Here is a 22,061-nt window from a genome sequence, read left to right as displayed (position 1 = left end):
GCCTTGTGGCCATGCAAAAATATCAGTTGGTGGTTGCCTGTGCAACACGCTCAGAATAGCTTTAGTTTCGGTGGGGAACACTAAAAATATGCTAAGTCAGAGGACACGCAGGTGTGCGAGCTGGCCTTCAGAGTATTATGGTAAAGCAAGTCTGTAAGAGAAATCCAATGGAATAATATTTATCCTACGAGCGAGTGACAGGATTTTAGAAGGAATTCCTAATAAGCATTCTGTTCAGGGCCAAATGACGGGCATTATTCGTGTTTGTCTTGGCTGGATTTCCCAATACTGCTGCTACTGCCAAGCAGGAGTAATAAAAGGGCAATAATCGTGAATTTTCTCTTTTTCCGTCCGCAGAGTGCTTGAACTGCACCGCAGTAATGGACATGAGTGTCAGAATCGACAGCATTGAATCACAGGTGAACAACAATGGAACTGTGTGTGGATTTGTTAGTCTCTTATGAATCTGATGATCCATTCTGGTTTTATTCCTTTTTTTTTAAAGATCAAGCTATTAGAAGAAATGAGGTTGCCATCACCAACTGTCGCCGTGCCAACACAGGGTTCAGTTGGCAATGAGGTGGAGGCCCCGCTTCCAACTCTGCCGGGTTAGTTCAATACATTTGGTGAATTTTACTTATATGAAATATTTAGAAAATGATAAGTACTAGCAAAATGGGATTATTTGTTCTGAATAAGCGTTTTAAGTAAAAGATAAAAGCTCAGTAAGAAAAACTGTATTGTAATCCAATGCGCCTTATAGGCTAGAAAATACAGTAAATACAATTGCAAATGCATAATTACAATGAAATGTTACCTAATATGTTAACAATTATGATAAATCTATATTAGTTGTGGGGAGTTGAAAAAGTATGCCATACTGCCTAGCTGTAATGTTATCTAAGCACAATCTATATTCCTTGTAGTAAATAATACAACTTGAATTAACAGATTGGCTATTCATGTCAATTTTTAAACTTGTTTTGTTGGCTTTGAAGAGTTTTAAATTAATTTTAAAAAGTAAAATATTTGTGAACTCTTAACCCCACGAGTGTCACCTCAAGGCGTTTTGTAGATATTGCTGGTGTTGGAAGATTTATCAAATCAAATCACACAAAGTGCCGTAAAAAAACATACAGTGCACTAAGAGGAAATACAATGCCCACCAGACAACCCAAAACACCAAATTCACAGATACACACAATGAAAGATATAGATTTTTAATAAAATATAAACAAAATAATGATGAAAATAAAATGATAAAATAATTACTATTACGGCAAGGCACAGGCCAACCATGTAAAAAGAAGGGACCTGAAGGAGGTTTATGCACATACAATAGTTTACACTCATTCTTTGCTTAATGAATTAAAGTTCCACAAAAAATAAATACAATGTTTTTGATAATTATCTAAATGGCGGGTTGAACCTTACTGTAACGTCCTGCAAAATAAATACCCACCCAGATGAGAAAGAAATCCCACTGCTATCCGAGATTAATTTTTAGGGAAATATTTTCCTACTGACATATTCTAAACAGACATATCTGTTCACCAGCTGTGTGTACCTGCGAGGGAGTACCAGGCCCTATGGGACCAGCGGGCACACAGGGACCTCGTGGTCCACCAGGGAGAGCGGGCCTTCCCGGGGTCATCGGTAAGTTATTGCCATCATGATTGGTCTTTAAAAGGTAATCCCAAATTCTTAAACATGCAAAATGTGAGGGAACACTACATGGTTATTGCATTTTAACTCTATATATTTCATTGGTTTGTACAAATTATTTTCCAATATAATGCATTTTGAAGATGGATGTAAATGGTCTGCATTTATTTAGCGCTTTTCAAGTCACTAAAAACATCCCACAGTGCTTTACAATGTGCTTCACACTTTTCCCTTTTACACACTAACTAACTGATGGCAACGTCTGCCATGTAAGGAAACCTGCTATCGGGGGCATTAGGGTTTCAGTGTCTTGCCCAAGAAGACTTCGACATGTAACACAGAGGAGCCGGGAATCAAACCTGCAACCTCTTGATCTCAAGATGAGCGCTTACCTCCTGAGCCAATGCCGTCCCAGCCCGTGCTGTGACGTCATCAGAGTCACCAGCACACTTGCAAGCCTGTCATCATATTGTTGTGGAGAATGCCAAGGCTTTCTGTCGTTGGTGGATACAGTAATGGATGCAGTAATAGTCTTTTCCGCTGACCGAAATCAACCTGCTCGCAACAACAGTGGGTGTTGTCGCGAGCAGTTTGTGGGAAATCGATGCCTGCAGCGTCCCTAAGAATCTAGTTTTTTTTTAAGTAAATCGCAAATACACAAAAAACTGAATAAAGCAGTTCAATAGGGAATAAAAAATACATCTAGGCAAGGTTTATGTGATATTTGCAATGCGACATCTTTATTTTTCGACAGTAATTATATTCACTTCATTAATCTTTAGTATAGCCCATTTTCCAACGGTGTGTTCCTGACTGACAAACGACCTGCGATTCATAACGAAAAATTGCAAAATTACCTCCTATGAAAAAGGGATTGAAACTGTTAGACCGAACACTCATAGAAGAAAGGTCTTAATCACAACCTCCAATCTGTGTTCATAAAACAATCACTCCTCGTCTCCTCTTTGTCAGGAATGTCAAGTTCGCCCTCGTTCTCGTCACTCGACTCAATCACTAGTCCAAATTGATACGGCTGTTTTTTTGATTCTCTGGCAATATATCCGTTTTTTTTCTCTAGATTTTTCCGTCAGCCATAAAATCGGGTCAGAGAAACTTTGTCCACTACAATTGCTGTCTGTTTCGGAGCACGCCTCGCAGGTTGTGTTAATGCATTGTTTCTCAAATAGTGAGGTGCGCCCCCCATGCAGCGTCTGACGTTAGAGCCTTTCTTTAACTGTTCTAAAATAAAGTGCAATTGCATCTCTACTAAATTAGGGGGCAGTGGTGCTCTTATTGGCAGAGTGTATGCTTGGTGGCAAAGAAGTTGTTTGCAATGAGCATTGCACAGTGTGTGAAGTGTTGCAGACCCTCAAGTTACACAATGAAAAATATAAAATATTTAACCGATATGAGAAGACAGGAGGAGAGAGACGAAGATCAAGAGACAAATGAAAGTCTGATGAGGAAAAGACCTGTGTGCTTACTGTGTCTAAAAAAGTTGGCAACAGAGAAGATGGAGCCAAATAAATAGAGCCTTCACCTTAAGACATTACACACCAATCACACTGATAAGTCGCTTGAGTTCTTTCAGTTTGTTTTTTTTAACATGCTGAAAATTCATAGATTTGGCTCGAATGGAGGGGACATGTCATCCTCACCAATATCGAGCAATCATTGTTTTGTCCCCACAAATATTATGTGATCACTGGAGGAAGGAGAGGTTTTCTTCTTCCTAGGGAGGCATGACAATAAAGAATTGAGAAGCAATATGTTCATGAATTTTGCCATTTTGAAAGTGTTGTTTCGTCAATGATGTCCCAGCTCCACAGCAAACAAGACAGATGGGTCAACTTAAGACTAAATTTCTAGAGTCCCCGACGCATGGAATATTTTGCAACCTGTTTGCATTTCCGTCGGGAGGAACATTACACATTCTATGCAGAATTGAAAAAACAAGTTTTTGTTTGTGAATACTTTTAACAAAGTCGTATCATCTGTTTAACTTATTAACTGTCTTTGTTCAGGCCCCAAAGGGGACATAGGTCCACAAGGTGAAGCGGGAATCCCTGGCCTACCTGGCCCACCTGGACCTCCTGCTCCTTCAGCTCCTCCTTCCAGGGGTGCTATCGTAAATGTAAGGGGGGATGTGTTTCAAGTGGATGAGCAAGGTGAGAACATACTACTTAACATTTAAAATGTTCAGATATCCTGCTGTCCGTTCATTTATACTCCAAGGTGGGAAAAAATAGAAGAGTATGAATGGAAAAGAGTTTACGATTGGAAATGACTAGAACAGCAGTCTTTTTAAAGTATTTAAACGTGCAATGTGTCTTAAACATTAAGCTAAGCCTTTTGCGAGAGAATTGTTGGCATTCGTTGAGTTTAATTGTTCCCGTGTGCTGAAATGACGTATAGTAGCTGTGCCACACTTTTGAGCAGCCTGATAAAAGACCACCAAAACAACGGGGCAGAAGGTTAAGCTTCAGGATAGCAGAGGAGGTCCGACAACGTCAACTCAATATAGTATCGAGATAAGATTGTCTTTATTGTCATAGATGAGAACATAGTGAACATTGTGTACAATAAGATTTGATGTGGCACTCAGGGATAAACATGTAATAAAGATTTAAGACAGAAGAATTATGTATTTTTTTTAGCATCAATAGGCAAAGAGTGCATCAGAGCAAGAGAGCAATGAAAAGTAGGGTAATGATATTTACCAGCAACATATTTAAAAAAATTAATCGAGAATTTAGATATGAATAGTCATTTGTTTCTAAACATAGGCAAGCTATCTATTTTTACACAATCTTGTGCGCTTATTTAGGGTGGTGATGGCCCTGTAGTGAATAATACACTTTACAAATTACTTATTGTTCCACTTTCAAATAGTTTTGCTCTTTAGCGGGATATTTTCTGATTTTGCTATCATTTTAAGGGTGTTTTTTTTTAGTAATATTATGAAAAGAAACCTTTAAAATACTGATACTCATAAAAACAATAAAGTAGTTAGTAATTTTGCTCATGTTATGCATTTATTTTATAATTTTACTAGAAAAAACATAATAAAAATAGTAGTGATAAACAGTAGGCACGACCTTCTGTGGTGTGTCTTGGGCAAGGACAGTCTGGTGGCGCCCATCCCTCTCCAAGCCAACAAGTTTTTCCACCCGGTCCTGAACCAGATACCTTTCGCGTAATTGGCGAACGTGCTGACCACTGCACTAGAGAAACACACCAATGTGAATTTTTATGAAAAATCATTGTTCAAGAATTTTTTAATTTGTTTTATCCAGGAGTCGCTGCCATGTATGTCTGGCATCTCGCTGCTACAATGTGCTCTTGACATCGGTTTTTGTTCGCATTGGACAATAAAGTGCCATCCAGTAGTCAAATATTACACACTGGGGCTTTAAAATGAGCAACTTTTCCTGATATTTTCAAATATTAAAGAAAAATATAGTAAAATTATTAAATCATTGTTTTTCCATAGACATTTTAATTAATGCATTTGGCAGATATTTCTCCTGATTTTAGATATTATTTTAGTAAAACAATACAAACTTATATGAGTAAAATTATCTTATAATTTGTAGTGACATATAATGATCTTCCCAAGTTTTTCTTGTACCACTGGTAGATAGTTTTGCCCATTCTGAGTATCTTTTTTTTCTTCAATACCAAACAAAATAAAAAATATAGTAAAAAAGGGAACCATTTTACTTAAGATGTAAATGTATCTGCTGTAACAATACATAAAGAGATCGGGAAATATAATAAACAAAACATAAAACGGGCAAAATGATATGATACCCAAAAATGTATTACTTTTGCTATATACCAATTTCAGTGGCAGGAATTAGAGGATCGAAATCTAATTGAATGTAATATAATGTGATAGCATTTATTGTCATTGTAACATGTCAGTTACACAAAAATATTAAAAGATGTTATCCTAATGGTGCAAGAACATTTACAATCTTTATTTTATAAAGATAATTGGGTTCTGTTTTTACTGGCGTGTATATTTCATGGTGAGAACTTTCAAGTTTCTGTTAACTGCAGCTCCCTCCTGTTCCTAGTGTCATATTGTCATTCCCACCACTAGAAGGCAGCAGACATCTATGCGTCACGCTTCTGCAGGCGACTTGCTCTGATTAAGATGTATCTGGCTCTCTGGGCCAAAAACCATGTCTGCGGGTCTGGAACAATGCAGATTTGGGTCTGCGAGACCATGTTCGCTTCGGGGGGGAAATCAAGCGGCTGTAAATCGGGCCTAATTTGTTAGCTGTCAACACAACAGTGTGCGTTTTGGGGCCCACAGCCAGTGAAGGAGGAGATGGCCTGCCACCCTTATTAACTTTTCTTGGCGAGGCCTTCAGGACAGAGCAAAAGCGGAACATAAGAAAATGATTTCCAGAAGAAAATATGCTTCTATCCTGCGTGGACTCAGGCCATCGTGTAACAGAACAGCCTCGACATGGGGCAAGCCAACTAACCGTATACTAAAGTCAAGAGCAGTGTTAGACGTGTTACTGAAAAAAAAAGTAATTCGTTACAGTTACTAGTAACTTCATTCAAAAATGAATTGCGTCACCCTTCAGATTACTGACCCCCAAAACTAGCATGATACTCTTAAAGCTTACAAATTACTGTATAAGCTCACATTGAAAAAAATGCTCAAATACCCACATATTAAAAAAATAGAAGAAAACTTGTACACCAACCTGTCGAAGAGGTTTATATTTATTAGCTTGGGCAATCTTGACAGCTAAATAACACAGCTAAGACACTCCAAGTCCGTTTTGTCATTTGTATTCTAACCGATCGAATATTTCCTTCTTCATTTCTGGGTGATGTCCAAGACATTTTCTTTTTTTCCCAAAGCATGGTGCATTGCAAATTCTGTGCTTACCTTTGCCCCATTGATTTTGTTGTTCCTGTATAAGCCAATAACCAAATGAGTTGCAAAATACATAAAAAGCACATAAAAACTACAGTATAGTCGAGACATTAAGAAGGTTAGAAATAATGTTTTTTGTTTGAAAAAAATAATTTTATCCTTCAAACTTTGCTTTTTGTCAAAAAAATGGAAATTTCTAAGTGACCCTAAACCTTTGAATTGTAATGTGGAGAATATCAGTAATGAGAAATTCATCATACCCTGTGCTTGAGCAGTAACTGTATTCTGTTGTTGTTTGTGGGTACTGGTTTATATACAAACATGTCCATCGTCCGTAAATTTTGTAATCAGTGTCGTGTTGTGGGCAGACTGATGATGATATGTTACCTTATAAGCGAAAGAGGAGCCGTCAAAGAATAAACAAGTAGTAATTTATGATCTGCATTTAATAAGTGGCAGAATAACTCACCATATTGTAACGACAATTGAGTTGTATAAATTTATTAATAATGGGTTAGAAAACTCGTTACCAAGAAAAGTAATTGCGTTCCAGGAAGGTGGTTCTTCATAACTCCGGTCAAGTGGAAGTGTGAGAATGTATATTTGTGTATTTTTAAGCTTTCTTTAACACATCTCCCATGCTGAGAACAACGCGCCGATCGGAACTCTCACGTGTTTTGAGTGAAAACACAACATGCTCAAGTGTCTAATAGGCCGTTTAATGAGTGCTGGCTTGGCTTGCCCTGCTGCCGCTGTCAGTCACTGTCACAGTGGGAATAATCTAATCTCAGTGGTGACTCTTATCATCTCAAATACTACGTTATCTTTATTAAAGTTTTGGCTTGGAAAGATCCCACTGCCCGTAGGCTGCACAAAACCCAACGAAACCTTGTGATTGGACTGAAGCGTATTTGTAAAAACAAAAGCAGTCTCACAAGACTTCTCAGAAAAAGCCAAAAACATACAACCCACCAATGCTTATACTATATAATAATAAGCACTTGAGAAATTTGTTGGCTTACATATATGGTAAAGTGCTATGTTGTTTTCCATCCTGTCGGGTTCTTTTTTTCAATAATTAGTCACGTCCCAAAATAAAAGTAAACAGAACATCCTACGCTTGGGTGGGGTTGGAGAGGAAACTGGTGAACTGTCATGAATGTACTTTGTTTTGTCACTCATCTGTGCAGTGGGGCGCACAACATAATTGTATAGAGATCCTAAAATGGGATTAACTTTGGATGTAACTACAAAAAAACACTCATTTTTATTCATTAGTGTATTGACCATTAATTATATCATGTAACGCTACACAATTAATTATTATGTTTTTACAAAACAGTAATGAATTAATTTCTAATTCAACTTAAAACAGTGGGTACATTTACATTCAGGAAATAATCAATAGGAAACAGTATTCCGATTATGTAAAGCCAAGCGAATGCACTCAGAAATCTGATTGAGGTCTTAGTCCAGTGGGAAGATTCTGATTTCAATGATTGGCTTAGTTTTCTTCCCCCACTTTTTAGTCGTGCATATACACACATTCAAATAAAGTTTCCATAAACTGGGATGAAATGGGCTCTCTGCATAAGAAAATTAATTCGTCCTGGGATCAAATTTGAGTTTAGAATTTCTTGTATCTCGAACAGATTTTCCCTATGAGAAATAACCAATTATTTTGTTACCGGCCTACTAAAATTATCCTAGTTAACCCTTAATACGGTAGTTATTTAACACATATTGGTTGATATCAATAGAAACACAATCAAATAGTAATTGAAGAAAAAACTACAGTCATAAGATATTCAAGATATTATTAACGAAATAAAACAGTTTATATGAGCGTTTACCTTGGGGCAAGTCGGAGGTTACACACCAAGGTATAGATGTAAGATTGCGAACTAGGAATAGCTGATGCTAGCAATGAGCAGTCTTGAGCGCATGGCCCTCTAGTGGTAAGGTCTGGAAATTCTCGTAACTTGGATTTTCTCTTGCATGTCAGGCAAGATTTTTTCGCGAAGGACATCTCGTATCTCAAATTTCTTGTAACAAATGTAACTCGTGTGTAGAGGGGCACTGTATTTTTATACCGACAGTATTGCGGGCCTTGTAGTACCAGCGAGTTATGCACAAAACGTTGGCTTACTCACTAAAAAAGAGTCATGTGTACTTGTTGATTTCTCCGGGACATTTCCATTTTATTTTCCCACTGCAAACACAAGACAGTCAATAAATATTTGGTGCCACAGTTGTATTCATCCATATATAGTATAAATATTTGCTTTTGGTAAGCCTCGTACGAGCAAACCTTGTAAAACAAGCGCTGTACTTCATTGAATTTCGTGAATGACATGAATTAAATCATCCTTTATTCACCAAATATACATGAAAATATGTTAGCCGAATTTAGAACCACAAGTTACAATACTTAAATCAGGCGGTCGGCCTATATGCGCATAAAACAAAATGAACACAAGGGGCATGCTATGTCAGGCTCTGTCTTAATGCTCCCCCCCTCACTTGATCTATTCCTGTTTAGTTGATCAGCACCATCCCAATTGTATATGTAAGGTGATTTAGTGCATTTTATTGCCTTTGACCATAATACTGGGCCCAATTCTGTGACAAGGGAAAGGAAAAGTGGGAAAACATAGACAAATAGTTGTTCAAAATAGAAATTATTTCAATGTCTGCCATCAAAGCGCTGCTTAAAGGTCCAGTAAATGCTTTAAAATGTTTTATTTTCATCTTTATTACAGGTATATTAATCTTTTTCGTCTACACATTTAAATAATTATTTTTGTTTAGTCGCATGTTTCAACATTTTGGGTACGTATTTCTTTTAGTATGTGGCTAATTTTAAGGCAACTTTAAGGGGTCGGATTATATGCTATGTTGGCTTTTCTGCAAGTCAATAGGTAATGTCAAATGTTAAATGCGAAACAACTTCTATTTGTGTAATAAAATCGCTCTCGCTTTGCTGTTGTAATTGAAAACATGGAAACACCACGTATAAAGGGTTATTTGTTTATCAATAGGGATGTAAACGATTCATTCGGATTGATCCAAAAATCCAACTTGTTGAACTATTCCCATTATGTAGTCGGTGAGAGTAGCTACTACCTTTTAGGGATGACTCAGTTTTGATATAACTTCAGTCTCGTTCTTCTTATCATCAAGTTTGTTCTTTGTTTCGATTTTTTTCCAGCAGGAGAGTACATCCGTCTAAATGGCCCCCCAGGTCCACCCGGGCCACCCGGACCACCCGGCTCTCAAGGTAAACGCACTGTCCAGAGGCTAAAACATTACTGGTAATGTTGTAATAACACACAATCGCATCAATAACTGTAGACAATTATTGTGAGCAGGTCCTTTGGGACCAAGAGGCCCCGAAGGGATTCCAGGCATACCAGGACAGAACGTGAGTGTCCTCATCGTTATGTTCGGCCCTAAATGAGTGAATCACGGTTATGCATTCTTGTGTTTTAACACAAGGGCAAGGACGGAGATCCCGGCCACCCCGGGATTACCGGACCCAGAGGCGATCCTGGCCAGACGGTGAGACTGATTTATGAATGAGAAATGTTTGTTTTAAGATGACTTGTGTAGCTGAACAAATTGATTGGATATTATTTCTGAGTACATGTCTAGTGATGTCATGTGATCCGAAAGGTGAAGTGGGATTTTCTTCAAAGGTTGCCTCTAGTCCGTGACTAATCCTCTCCACTCTATTCGTCCAAGGCCACTATGATTTCCCCCCCATCCCCTGTCCTGTGGGCCTCCGAAATGATTTAAAACCGGAGGTCTGCTGGAGACCAGAATGAGCATATGAGAACAAGGGCGTTAAAATATGTTCTGTCTTTTTCCTAATTCCTCCTTCAGGGGCCACCAGGTGAATCAGGGCAACCGGGCATAGCTGTGAGTATACAATTGCTACGTTTTATTATGCGGGAGCAATTTAGACATGACAAGATGATTGTTGTGTTCTTTCACAGGGACAACCAGGGCTTAAGGGAGAGCCGGGTGAAAGCTTCAAAGAAGTAAGCTTATCTGCTACTCACCCCGCATTCATTAATGTATGAGAAGGTGTATGTCATTTGAATGTTCATGTTTACCGTTGGAAACTCATCCGGCGGTTAAAATAAAAAACGGATATAATTTGTTTTAATAAAAGAACACTTTTGTTACAAAGGAGGAAAAGAACAACTTAAAAAATGTTACTTACTCTCCATGATATTTATTTCAGTGTAATGTGGAAAAACCCAAACCAAAATAAACAAGACATAAGCTTAAGTGAAAAATATTGTAAAAAGATTACTCTGTTTTGGTAAATAAAGGATTTACATTTATTAATTGGAGAATATAGAAAAATTGAGTACCACTTTGATTTTCTTGGCCTTGAATTGAATCATCTCTAAAATTAATCAAACCTGTATTGCTTATTTAGGAAAGTGTGTGTATTTAGCACCTTTTGTAGTTAAATTTAATTCATAAAGAAATAAAATAATAAATACATTTTTGCTGGGTATTCTCCTTGGGCGAGGTTGTTGGGGTTGTTAGTGAGCTAAGGCAAAAGTGTTGCTTTCCAGCCTGACTTCCCACTAAACACTCATCTGAAAATTCACCTAACTCCCGAACCGTAAAAACCCTCCTGCCTGGCACTCCTATCCCTCTGCGGCCCAGTAACAGCTTGCAGAAGTACAGCTTCTCACTTCGATGTTAAAAAAGTGCCGCACGGAGCGAATGGGGAAGAAAAAAAAAAAGACACCCTGCTTCATCAACAATGAGTGACACCTATACACGCATCGGCTCAGTCCAATGGCCAATTGTAGGTGGTGAATATGGGGCTGGACACACTGGTGTTCGGCAAGGAGGGAGTCTAGGAGCAAAAGGAAAGGCAAGGGGTTAGCAGGACATTGGCAGCCATTTTGTATATGCTTTGGGCCACTGAAAAATAACTGGTGGGCAGCACAAGGCTCCTTGCCTGTAGTTTGGACACCCTTGTGCATGTAGTAGATTATGATCAAATTATTACTACCCCCAAAAGCATATTTCCTTCGGAAAAATATTGCAATAATGAGACTTATTTACGCAAAAACAGTTGTATGCAACACAGCTGATTTTGTGACATTCTGATTTGAAGCCGGACATTGTTCCACAACTCCGGGAGGCTTTGAAGATCCTGGCTGAGAGGCTCCTCATCCTGGAGCACATGATGGGCATTCACGGTAAGCGGGAAGCCAACAACACAGCAAGTTGATCGTTGCTATTTTTCCCATCATGATCAAAGAAGTTTCAACAAGAACACATTCTCCAAGGCTCCTAAATTCATTCATTTAATCCAGTTCAACATGGACAATGGGATTTTTTATAAAGGCCGATTGACATTTTCGTCAAAGAACAAAAAGCAGAATTTTTTGACGCTGTTAAAAATCTGACTGAATGAGGAAATCAAATTTCGTGTGTGGCTGTGAGACAAATAAAAACTTTGAAGCTCTTTAAGAAAAACCTGCTACCAAGCTAGTCAGTTTCATAGACACTTTAACTGTAGTCAAGTCAAGTCATGTTTATTTATATAGCTCTTTGTCACCACAGATTATTGCAAACTCCAGTCGATTATGACACCATCCCCTGATCTAAAACCTACACGAGGGCAAGGAAAAACTCAAAACCTCAACATGAGGAAAAAAAGAAACCTTGGATGACCAGGCTGCAACGGATGTTGCAATAAAGAATAATACACAGATATTGTCAACATGAAATATAGGTCATTCATAAGCTATAGAATATAAGTAACCTGCTGTTACCTCCTTGAGAAACTGAGATAGTTAACCCTCTTTCCCTGGTATTGTGAAACTGACAACTCATCGTCATTTAGGGCTTAACACACTCAGGGTTTTTACTAGACCTGCTGCGTGAAATGGACCCCTAAAGGGGAAAAAATATATTGTCATCAAATGTCAGAACATAAGTGTCAAATACAAAGTAATGAAAGTAAATATTTGCTGAGTCAACTAAAATATGGCAGCCTTTATTCATTCTTATTTTTAAATTTTGCAGCAAATCATCATTCAAATATAAAAACTTATTTTGATATTACAGATAGTAATATTTGACTCATTTTTGTCATATTAATAGCAGGAGCTTGTGAACAAATCCCTGTCTATTATTGCTATTAATTAAATAAATCTGATTTACTTAGTTTTGTCAAATATTTAAAAAAAAAAATTATATATAATATAAGAAGATTTTTAAACTTGTTCTTACTTAAGCTTGTTTTTTTCCCCTTGGATCAAAAATCAAATCAAGTTGTGTTTGTAAAGAACTTTTCTGTGCGGAATAAAAACATTCAATGTACAATACGAAAAGAAAAAAAACAACCTTTCTTCCCACCCAACAATCCAAAATGCCAAATACGTTGACACACACACACACACACACACACACACACACACACACACACACACACACACACACACAATAGCTCAACTACAATAAAATAATACAAAATGAATAAAACTATGGTTAGGCACAGACTAACCACGTAAGGAAAGAATTTAAAGCTGTGCTCCTGACAGCCAGCTGACCACACCCTGCCGGTGCGGAGAACCCCTACAAGGAAAAACACACTAAAATTCAAATGAAAAATTAAACTTAAAGGGACATTGTGTATTATTTAGAACATCCTAAACAGTATAATTCGTTAACCCCGTGTGAAAATTGTATAATGACAATAATTGGTTTTTGAGAAAAAAGCTAAAAACTGTTAAATTTGAAGACAGTAGCTTTTCTTTTAAATCACAATGTAATTAGTATTGATATTACATATTGAGTTTGTCAAGAATATTCCTAATGAGCAAAAAATTAACTTTTCTACCGTGCAATAGCAAATTTCTCATGCAATAATGGACTAACCAACAGCTGACGAATTCGTAGGACACATTTTAGATAAATAGATAGATAGATAATTTATTCATCCCCGCAGGGAAATTCACATTTTAGGGATAGTGTGTAATATGTATTGCCTCCTGGTGGCAGAAAAACAAAAAAAAAAAAAATTTGAATATGAGGAAAAATGCATGATCTATCATACCAAGATTAAGTCAAGTCATGTTTATTTGTGACACCCTTAATCACAAAGAGTCTCAAAGGGCTGCACAGACCACAGATTGTTCCAAAACCACAGACTATTATTACGCCATCCCCTGATGGAGAACGCTCTCGAACCTGCAGATCTCTTCTTGGCTCTTGGGATCCCGAGTAGACCAGCATTTTCAGAGCGAAGACTTCGGACCACAACATAGGAGGAAATTAAATCTGAATAATATGAGGGAGCAAGTCCATGCATGATTTTGTATACTGCCAACAGAACCTTAAAATCACATTTTAAGCTAACAGGGAGCCAATGCAGGTAAGCTAAAATCGAGGTAATGTGATCCAACTTTCTTGTCTTAGTTAAAAGCCTCGCTGCAGCATTTTGTACCAGCTGAAGGCTCTTGATTTTGGACTTTGGGAGACCGCAGAGTAGTGCATTACAGTAATCGAGATTAATTTTCATTAAAAAAAAAACATAGGTTGAGAATTTTGTATTTCTTAAACATAGTAGAATCCCCACAAAGAAGTTGCCGCCATTTGTGCCTGGCACCTCGCTGCCATGCTGTGCTCTGTGGCATTGTTTTTCGTCGGCCTTAGACAATAACGTGCCATCTAGTCACCAAATATTACACACAGGGGCTTTCCTGAAAAAAAAATACTGGATTTCAAAATTATATTCTTTGCAATAATGGCCTTACAGTACATCAGTACGGCCATTATCGGATTTGCATGTAAGTACCGTAATTAAGGCCATTATGGATGCCGACAGTTAAAAATATGTGAATAAAAATATGAATAACTGGAATTGTCTTCCTAACCTCCCATGCATAAAACAAAAAAATCTCCCAAAAATTCACCAGTGCCATTTTCGCATGAGGTTAACAACAACAAAAAAATTGTGTGTATGAGGGATCCACCCACCCACCTATAAATTGATTATTTTATCAAATTGGTATTGAAACATTAGAAATTGAAGCAGTGTAATTAATGATGTCCCTTTTTAAGCACTAAATTTGATAATTAGCATTGAAAAACTCCAAATGCAATACAGCTAGCTCATATTTGTTTTGTTTTTTTCATTAAATTCAACAAATATCCTGATAGATACAATAAATACCTGATGAAATGACGACCTCCTCCGTGGTACAAAGTGGCCGAAAAAAAGTGATCCAACCATTTTCTCAACCGCATCAAGCTTTCTTATTCCACTTTCATTTCAAATGAAACGGCTCGCCTCTTCTTACACTTTACACCAACCATATTGAATGGATGCATGAGATATTAAACAATGAAAACTTCAAAGTTCTTAGCACACTGGATATAGTATAGACATAGACAATATAGAATGTTTGTACACATACTAAGAAGAGGAAGCACATTTCTTCTTCGGGGTGGATGCTGGGTGACATCTCACAGCGCCACGACAAGCCGGTAGCGGTGGAAAGAAGCACTACAGTAATGTCTTGTACTCGGAAAAAGGTGCAAACAATAAAAAATCTAACTTGCAGCAATGTCTGGATATCTTTCGACATCCCGAAAAAATGTTTGTATCTACCATTTTACATAAGTTAATGGTCGTAAATAGGGGAGCGTCTGTAAACTTTTTGTTACCAATTTATATTATTTTCATATTTTTAGCATTTAGGGGGCCGGATTAAAAACCCTGCTCTATTTTTGAGTGAAAAGAAATGCTGGAGTGTTTTCATCTCTCTCTCAAGTTGTTTTTGATTATTTGCGCATTATGTGACTGACTGATGCATGTCCCCCACAGGATTCCCCGAGGGGTCCGGCTATGATGTCTTCATGGACCCTATGTCCGTGCCGATAAAAAACAACAAACGCCGCCAAGCCGGTCCCAAGCCCATCCCGCCGAAGATCCAACCACCATCTTCCATTTGAGTCGCAATGTATATTTTTGGCCGAACGTTTTCATTTTTTTCCCTCCTCACGCTTTTATTGCCTTTTATCGCCGCAAGCATTTCAGATGAGTTTGATATGATGCTTCATGGTCCCTTTTTTGGCTCGGCCGCAGCAGGATTTCGGTCACCAGAAGTGTAGAACAGCAGCGCTTACACGTTGTCACTCAGTAAAATATAAGCCCATAAAGTGTTATGAGGGTCTTGGCTTCTTTCTTACCGCAGATAAAAGACTGCCTAGTAAATACATCAGTTTTGGCCCGCTCACGCTGGCAGAGCTCCCTAGGCTGCGATAGAAGAGCTTCCTGAGAGGCCAAAAACGTACGGTTTAGTGTCCAACACTCTCCAAGCGTCTTCGCCGTACATCCCATGTCAGCCTGTCCAACATATATATTTTTTCCTTACTCTCCACCTCGTTAAAGCCGAGCTAAGATGTGACGGCCTGCCAACCACGTCTGCTTAAAATGATAGTTTGCTTTTTAGAGAGTATGTCTGGAGACCGCACATCTGGAAAGTAAGTTTGTCTTTCCTTTTACTTTCTCACAAGCTGACAGGATTACATCTTTGTAAATGCCTCGGAGAGTGGCCGCGTCACACTCGAGTAATAAACTTTCATGTGTTATGTACACGAAAGGCTAAAAGGTGTTCATTGGATATCTTTAATTTGGGTGATATTGCATTTGAATTGGGCAGCACGGCGGTGCAGTGGTACGTTGTTCGGCATAGTTCTGAGGTCATGAGAGCAAACCTTCCTGTGTGGAGTTTGCATGTTCTCCCCGTGATTGCGTGGGTTTCCTCCGGGCACTCCGGTTTCCTCCCACATACTAAAAACCTACCCAAAACATGTCAGGTTAATTGGCCGGTCCAAACTGTCCCTAGGTGTGAATGAGCAAGTGAGTTGTCTGTCCCTGTGTGCCCTGCAACTGGCTGGCAAACAGTTCAGGCTGTCCACTGCCCACTGCCTAAAGATGCCTGGAATGGGCTCCAGCACCCCCGCGACCCTACTGAGGATAAGCAGTGCAGATAATGGATGGATGGACTTGAATGACTTGCTTGGTAGAACACAAAGTTGCAAAATACTCTTAAAGAAATTGTGAGTAGCCCGCGGGCCGGCTCTGAAACTGGCTCCCCAGTGATGGGTCATTGCAATTTTCTTTGAAATGAATTTTTCACTGGCATGAAAAATCATTGACATTATGCGTGTCTTTAAATACACGATCAATTGATCCAAAATCCCTTTTAAAATGAGTCGATAATTTTACACATCTTAAGGAAAACATTCAGTGCTTTCAAACAAGGCCGATGTGATATGGGTTGACTGAGCCTATTTTTACCCAAACTCTAATTGATAAGCTTATAATACAGTGAAAATTTAAAATGGGAATAGAAAAAAATCTACGGATTTTGAGCCTGCAAGGAGCGGAGGAGAAGACCAACCCACAGAAAAGAAGTTCCAAACTGGTTCTAAAAGCCCTCCCCTGAACCATATTTTTTAATTAAATCTCTTATTAAAAGGGTGTGGAAATCAAAGACCAGAAACATTGGCAGATAGTGACAGTATTGTGAACAGTGAATAATAGTCAAAAATACAAACAACAATAAGATATCATCGTCAAAATAATGAACTGGCATCCTATGCAATCAGAAAAACCATATCCTCCACATGAGAGGTGGTGAGAGTCAAGAACTCACTCGCCATCAACATTCATTCCCCTTCGCTCTTCCCAACCTGACATCGAACATTAAGTCCACAGCACAACAAGGTGAGTTGCTGTGCCACGCAACCCTTCCTCAGAAGACAAGCCCGACAGCATACACTGGTTTACCCCCTCCGCATCATATGCGTCGATATCAGTTATTCTTAACTATCCTTAGCCATTCACATCTACCCCTAACACACATTCTTGCATCCATTAAATTAACCGACCTCACATCCCAGAGCACGTTTTACCCCATCCACCCAACCATATTTGGGCCTTCCTCTCATTCTAATACCTATTACTTTTGCACTACATACTCTTTTAGTCAAATGGCCTTCCATTCTTTCAATATGTCTAAACCAGCTCAGAACATTTTCATCAACCCTCTCAGCAGGCTACAGGTATCTTACCACACCAGTTCTCCTTATTTCTTTATTCCTTAACCTATCCGGTCATGTCATTCCACACATACTACGCAAACATCTCATTTCAAAGATTTTTAAAAGGGTATCTATAAGACTTGTGTCATCAGGGGGCACGGCAATGGAGAGCTGGGTGTCATCAGCGTAACTGTGGAAGTTGACCCTTTATCTCCTGATAACATCCCCAAGTGGAAGCATATACAGATTAAAATGCAATGAAATGAAATGATCTGCATTCATATAGCGCTTTTCAAGTCAAGACTTCCCAAAGCGCTTTACAATGTGCTTCACATTTCCCAATAGCGGCTGTGCAGCCATGTAGGGCGCTAACCTGCTTATTGGGGGTATTAGGGGTTCAGTGTCTTACCCAAGGACACTTCGACATGTAACACGGAGGAGCCGGGATTCGAACCGCAATCTCTTGATCGCAAGACGAGCGCTCTACCTCCTGAGCTACTGCCGCCCCAAAAAGAAGTAGGCCTAAGAGTGAACCTTAGGGAACCCCACATGTAACTTCATGGGTTCTGGAGGAACGCACATCCATACCTACAAAGAAATGTCAGTTTGTGAGATAAGAACAAAACCAGTTTAAAACATTGCTATAAGTCGTTGGCTTTGAAATATTTTTCAATATAAACCCTTGTCTAATGTCATTTATCTTAGCTGAAACAAAAGTCTGGTATCAATATTGATATGTGGTACGGTGCCTCCCTATCAAATTGTATTATATACTATAATAGTTTGTTTTTCCCCCAAAACAATAAAAAGATGTTCAAACACATGCTCAACAAAAACATATTGAAACAAAAATGTAAGGTTCTGTACGTGAACAGAATACACTGAGGTGAACTGAAGAACATGTCATTTGTTTTTGAGAGATTCTAGAGAAATCGGTCAACATTGCGCTTTCCTATTTTTCCCGCCGTGTGTCATTAAGGGCCATGATGTCATGAGAGGCCAAATGCAGTAAAAAAAAACAATTGCTCATAAAAAATATTAATAGAGGGGTTCACATGACATCATTCTCTAAAGCTGGGGTCACCAACATTGTGCCCACGAGCATCAGGTGGGCAACTGAGGAGCCTGCTCACTAATGATGGGTCATTGTGATTTTCTAGGAAAATGATGTATCAGTGTTTGACTGAGCCTATTGTCTATTATTCAACTTGGTAATAATATAATAATAGCATAGTAAAAACATGGTAATAAGCAAGTATTTTAGAAATCCATATCAAACTGGTAGCCTTTGGCGCTAATCATTAACTAAAAAGCTTTAAAAAGGTTGGGGATCCCTGTCTGACCTTGTTAAGTGGTTCATGGCTGGCCTTATTAAGGGACATGCCTTAACCACGTAGACCGGTGATTTGAGTCTCATTACGTTTCTATTGTCGGCAGACTCGAAATTGGTTAATAACACCCAAAATAATCCACGTTCCATTATTTTCTCAAAGCTTTTCCTGAACCTGAAAACATTCCAATTAGGGTTTAAAGTCTCTTTTACCCCAAGGGGCCTGTCATAATGATATTTTTCTAAAAGCTAGAAAAAGATTGGACTATTTTCAATGACTCTGTAACCAGCTTGGTAAATGATTGGTGAAATCTGGATTCTGTTATACATTTCCTCTCAGTTTGTGTACTGCTTTGATCACAAAGAATAATCAGCAACCTCCCACAAACAGACGCCTGCCTTATTCCATTCGCATTAAAAAAAAAAAAATACTGGTAGCCACCGGTTGCCAAAGGAGGGAGCAAAAGACACCCGCTGTTGACAGTCCCCCTGAGCAGACCCAGATGCAGAACTTCAAAGAGATTCAATACAACGCTTAGAGTGTATCAGGTATGACTGACTGTCTCTCTGCATTTGTGAAGCTGCAACAGCTTGCAGGCCTGCAAAACACAGTACACAATACAACTAAGGGACTTGATGTTTGTTTTTTTGAATGCTCAGTATATTTTCCAAAGAGCTTTTCAAAATCTACATTCCTGCCATGTTTCGCCAAAACATTCCGACTTTAATTTCAAGTTTTCCGGTTTCAACAAAAAAAAAAACACAAGCAATAATTAATTTTCAAAAAAAAATGTGTAATGAAAGGCAGTCGGCCGGGCCCTAAACCTTGGGCCTTGTTCAATCCAGAACATCAAAGACACCAGGAGGAGCGGCATCTTGCACTTACACTCTCACCTATTTGCTGCTTCTCTCTGCTTTTTATTGACAATGTTTGATGCACATGAACATTTTCATAACACTTTATTTAATATGGTCCACTCTTTAATCAGAAATGTCCTAATCACACACCCTGCATCTCTTGTGACACCTGGAGGAGGCCCAAAAGAATAGAGTCCAAATAACATCAATAAAATGTATATTGTTTATTTAAAACAACTCCACATTTTTGCCCCCACTCGCTTTGTAATACTAGTAATTGAGTAAATATATAATGTATGTATTGATGTATATAAAATATATATGTACACGCAGGGAGGGTGCGAGTACAAATGTTGTAAGTCTTATGTATGACTCGGCCAAAGCTCGAACCAGCAACCTTCCAGTCTCAGGGCGGGCGCCCTACCTAGATGATGCCTATAACAAGTAGGGAGCACAGTATCGCTCAATGTAAGGGTGTAAAATGAACAGGTTTAACACTAAATTAACAAAAAGCGCTCCGTACATGGGTGGGAAGGAGGACAAGATAAACACATACGTTGTCCATAAGAAACTCACGGGTGGCAAAATTCCGTAAGTCCAGGAATGATCAGAGACGAGTATCAAAAGTCGAAAAACATTCGCAGACAGGAACATATACATGCAAGCAAGGATCAGACAGCTTCTGCTGACGGTACAGTCCATAACAAAAAGTATTACGCACATGCAAGGAAGAGAGAACAATAGAAACACAAAACACTGGAGAAAAAAACTCACGCTGGCAAAATTCAGAAGTACAGGATTGATCATAGACTTTTATCTAAGGGTCTGGAAACAATCACTGGTAGAACTTTAAACAGCCAGGCAATCCTTAACCAAAAGTGGTCCGCACATGGTAAGAAAGGAGAAAATGAAGAACCCAAAACACTGTCTGAAAATCTTACACAGTTTTTGAAGTTTAGAAAGTCCAAGATCGATCACATTCGCAAGAAGGAACATAATGAAGGCAAGTAAAGATGAAACAGCTTCTACTGTCAGCACAGTCCTTAACAAAACCCTCTGCTGATTAGAGTCAGATTAGGGAAATAATGAACAAGTATGGGTTTATCCAGTCAGCCTATTGGCATATCCTGAAGGATGATGGCGTGCTGGACCCTGACATATTTTTTACACAGATATGACCCTGAATGTTTTTACACATATGTTTTAGACTTTTAAGGAGTGTTGGACGCTCTACTGAAAAAAGTAATCAATTACAGTTACTAGTTACTTCATTCAAAAAGTAATTTGAGGGTTATATAAGGCAACTTGAGTGGCGCAGGATTGTTCAATCAGAGGGCTTTCAAATTCAGGATTTGTGCTTGCAGCCTCAATGTGTAATATTTGACCACTAGATGGCACTGTGTTGTCTGGTGCAAGAGCGGGCCAGTGCAACAGAGCACAGCGTGGCGGAAACATGGCAGACAAACATGGTGGCGACCTAAGTGGGGATTCTCTTGTGTAAAAGAAATACAATTTTTTTGACCTATGATTATATTTTTAACTATTAACATTAGTATGATAGTTCATGTATTTTTGCCTGGTATTCAGATCAATGTGCGTGTTTTTTTTTTTACTGAATGAAAGTTTCTTTGTACCACCCAGCACTAAATATTGCACACTGTTTCACAAGAAGTGGAATAATGCTGTAATGCACCATGTAGTAATGACAGTAGAGATACAAAATGTTATCAATAACGCGTTACATTACTCGGTCCCATGTAAATGTGTTTCAGGACCGTGTTCCTTTGTAAATCTAGTAGGATCGTCAAAAAGGCAAGCAGTGATCCGACAGCTTTTGCTGTCAGTACAGTCCTTAAATACCACCGTCCTTTTGAGAGTCAGGTGCGGGTGATAACAAACCGATGTGGGATCCTTTTGTTGTGCTGGATATTAACGGATTTTTTTGCACAGGTATAATTTATGAGTGTTTGCAAATGTGTGTTTTGCATTTTTAACACTGAAAATTTTTAACAGCAAGCACATCACCTCTGTTGCTAAACTGCACTCCATTTCATTCCCCCTCTCCTTTTCCCGCAGGATTTAATATTACCTTGTGTCAGCAGCGTGACAACTTTCCACGGGGCTGAGGTGAATTGTTGCCTAGCAACGAAGGTGAAAAATTGGATTTATCAAATCGAGATTGAAAGTGTAGCGTTGCTGTTTAACAGGATG

The 22,061-nt window shown here is 38.7% G+C and overlaps 1 protein-coding gene across 6 annotated transcripts in view; it reads left to right on the top strand.

Moving 5' to 3' along the window:
- col26a1 (collagen, type XXVI, alpha 1) overlaps window positions 1–22,061 on the top strand; it is a 43,189-nt gene extending 21,128 nt beyond the window's left edge. For 4 of the 6 annotated variants that reach the window (XM_088346158.1, XM_088346156.1, XM_088346153.1 and 1 more), the window contains 11 exons: window positions 358–419; window positions 506–608; window positions 1,558–1,656; window positions 3,690–3,833; window positions 9,780–9,848; window positions 9,940–9,992; window positions 10,067–10,129; window positions 10,454–10,489; window positions 10,567–10,611; window positions 11,715–11,799; window positions 15,438–16,172. In XM_088346158.1, the coding sequence (XP_088202284.1) occupies window positions 358–419; window positions 506–608; window positions 1,558–1,656; window positions 3,690–3,833; window positions 9,780–9,848; window positions 9,940–9,992; window positions 10,067–10,129; window positions 10,454–10,489; window positions 10,567–10,611; window positions 11,715–11,799; window positions 15,438–15,565 (887 nt within the window). In that variant the 3' untranslated portion in view covers window positions 15,566–16,172. Of the gene's footprint in view, window positions 1–357; window positions 420–505; window positions 609–1,557; window positions 1,657–3,689; window positions 3,834–9,779; window positions 9,849–9,939; window positions 9,993–10,066; window positions 10,130–10,453; window positions 10,490–10,566; window positions 10,612–11,714; window positions 11,800–15,437; window positions 16,173–21,926 lie in introns of those variants that run through there. The other 2 variants (XM_088346155.1, XM_088346154.1) reach the window with 2 other exon arrangements.

The sequence above is a fragment of the Urocampus carinirostris genome, chromosome 10, assembly GCF_059441175.1.
Source record: "Urocampus carinirostris isolate Australia breed hairy pipefish chromosome 10, RoL_Ucar_1.0, whole genome shotgun sequence".
Lineage (NCBI taxonomy): Eukaryota > Metazoa > Chordata > Actinopteri > Syngnathiformes > Syngnathidae > Urocampus > Urocampus carinirostris.
This window is presented reverse-complemented; position numbering and strand designations above follow the sequence as displayed.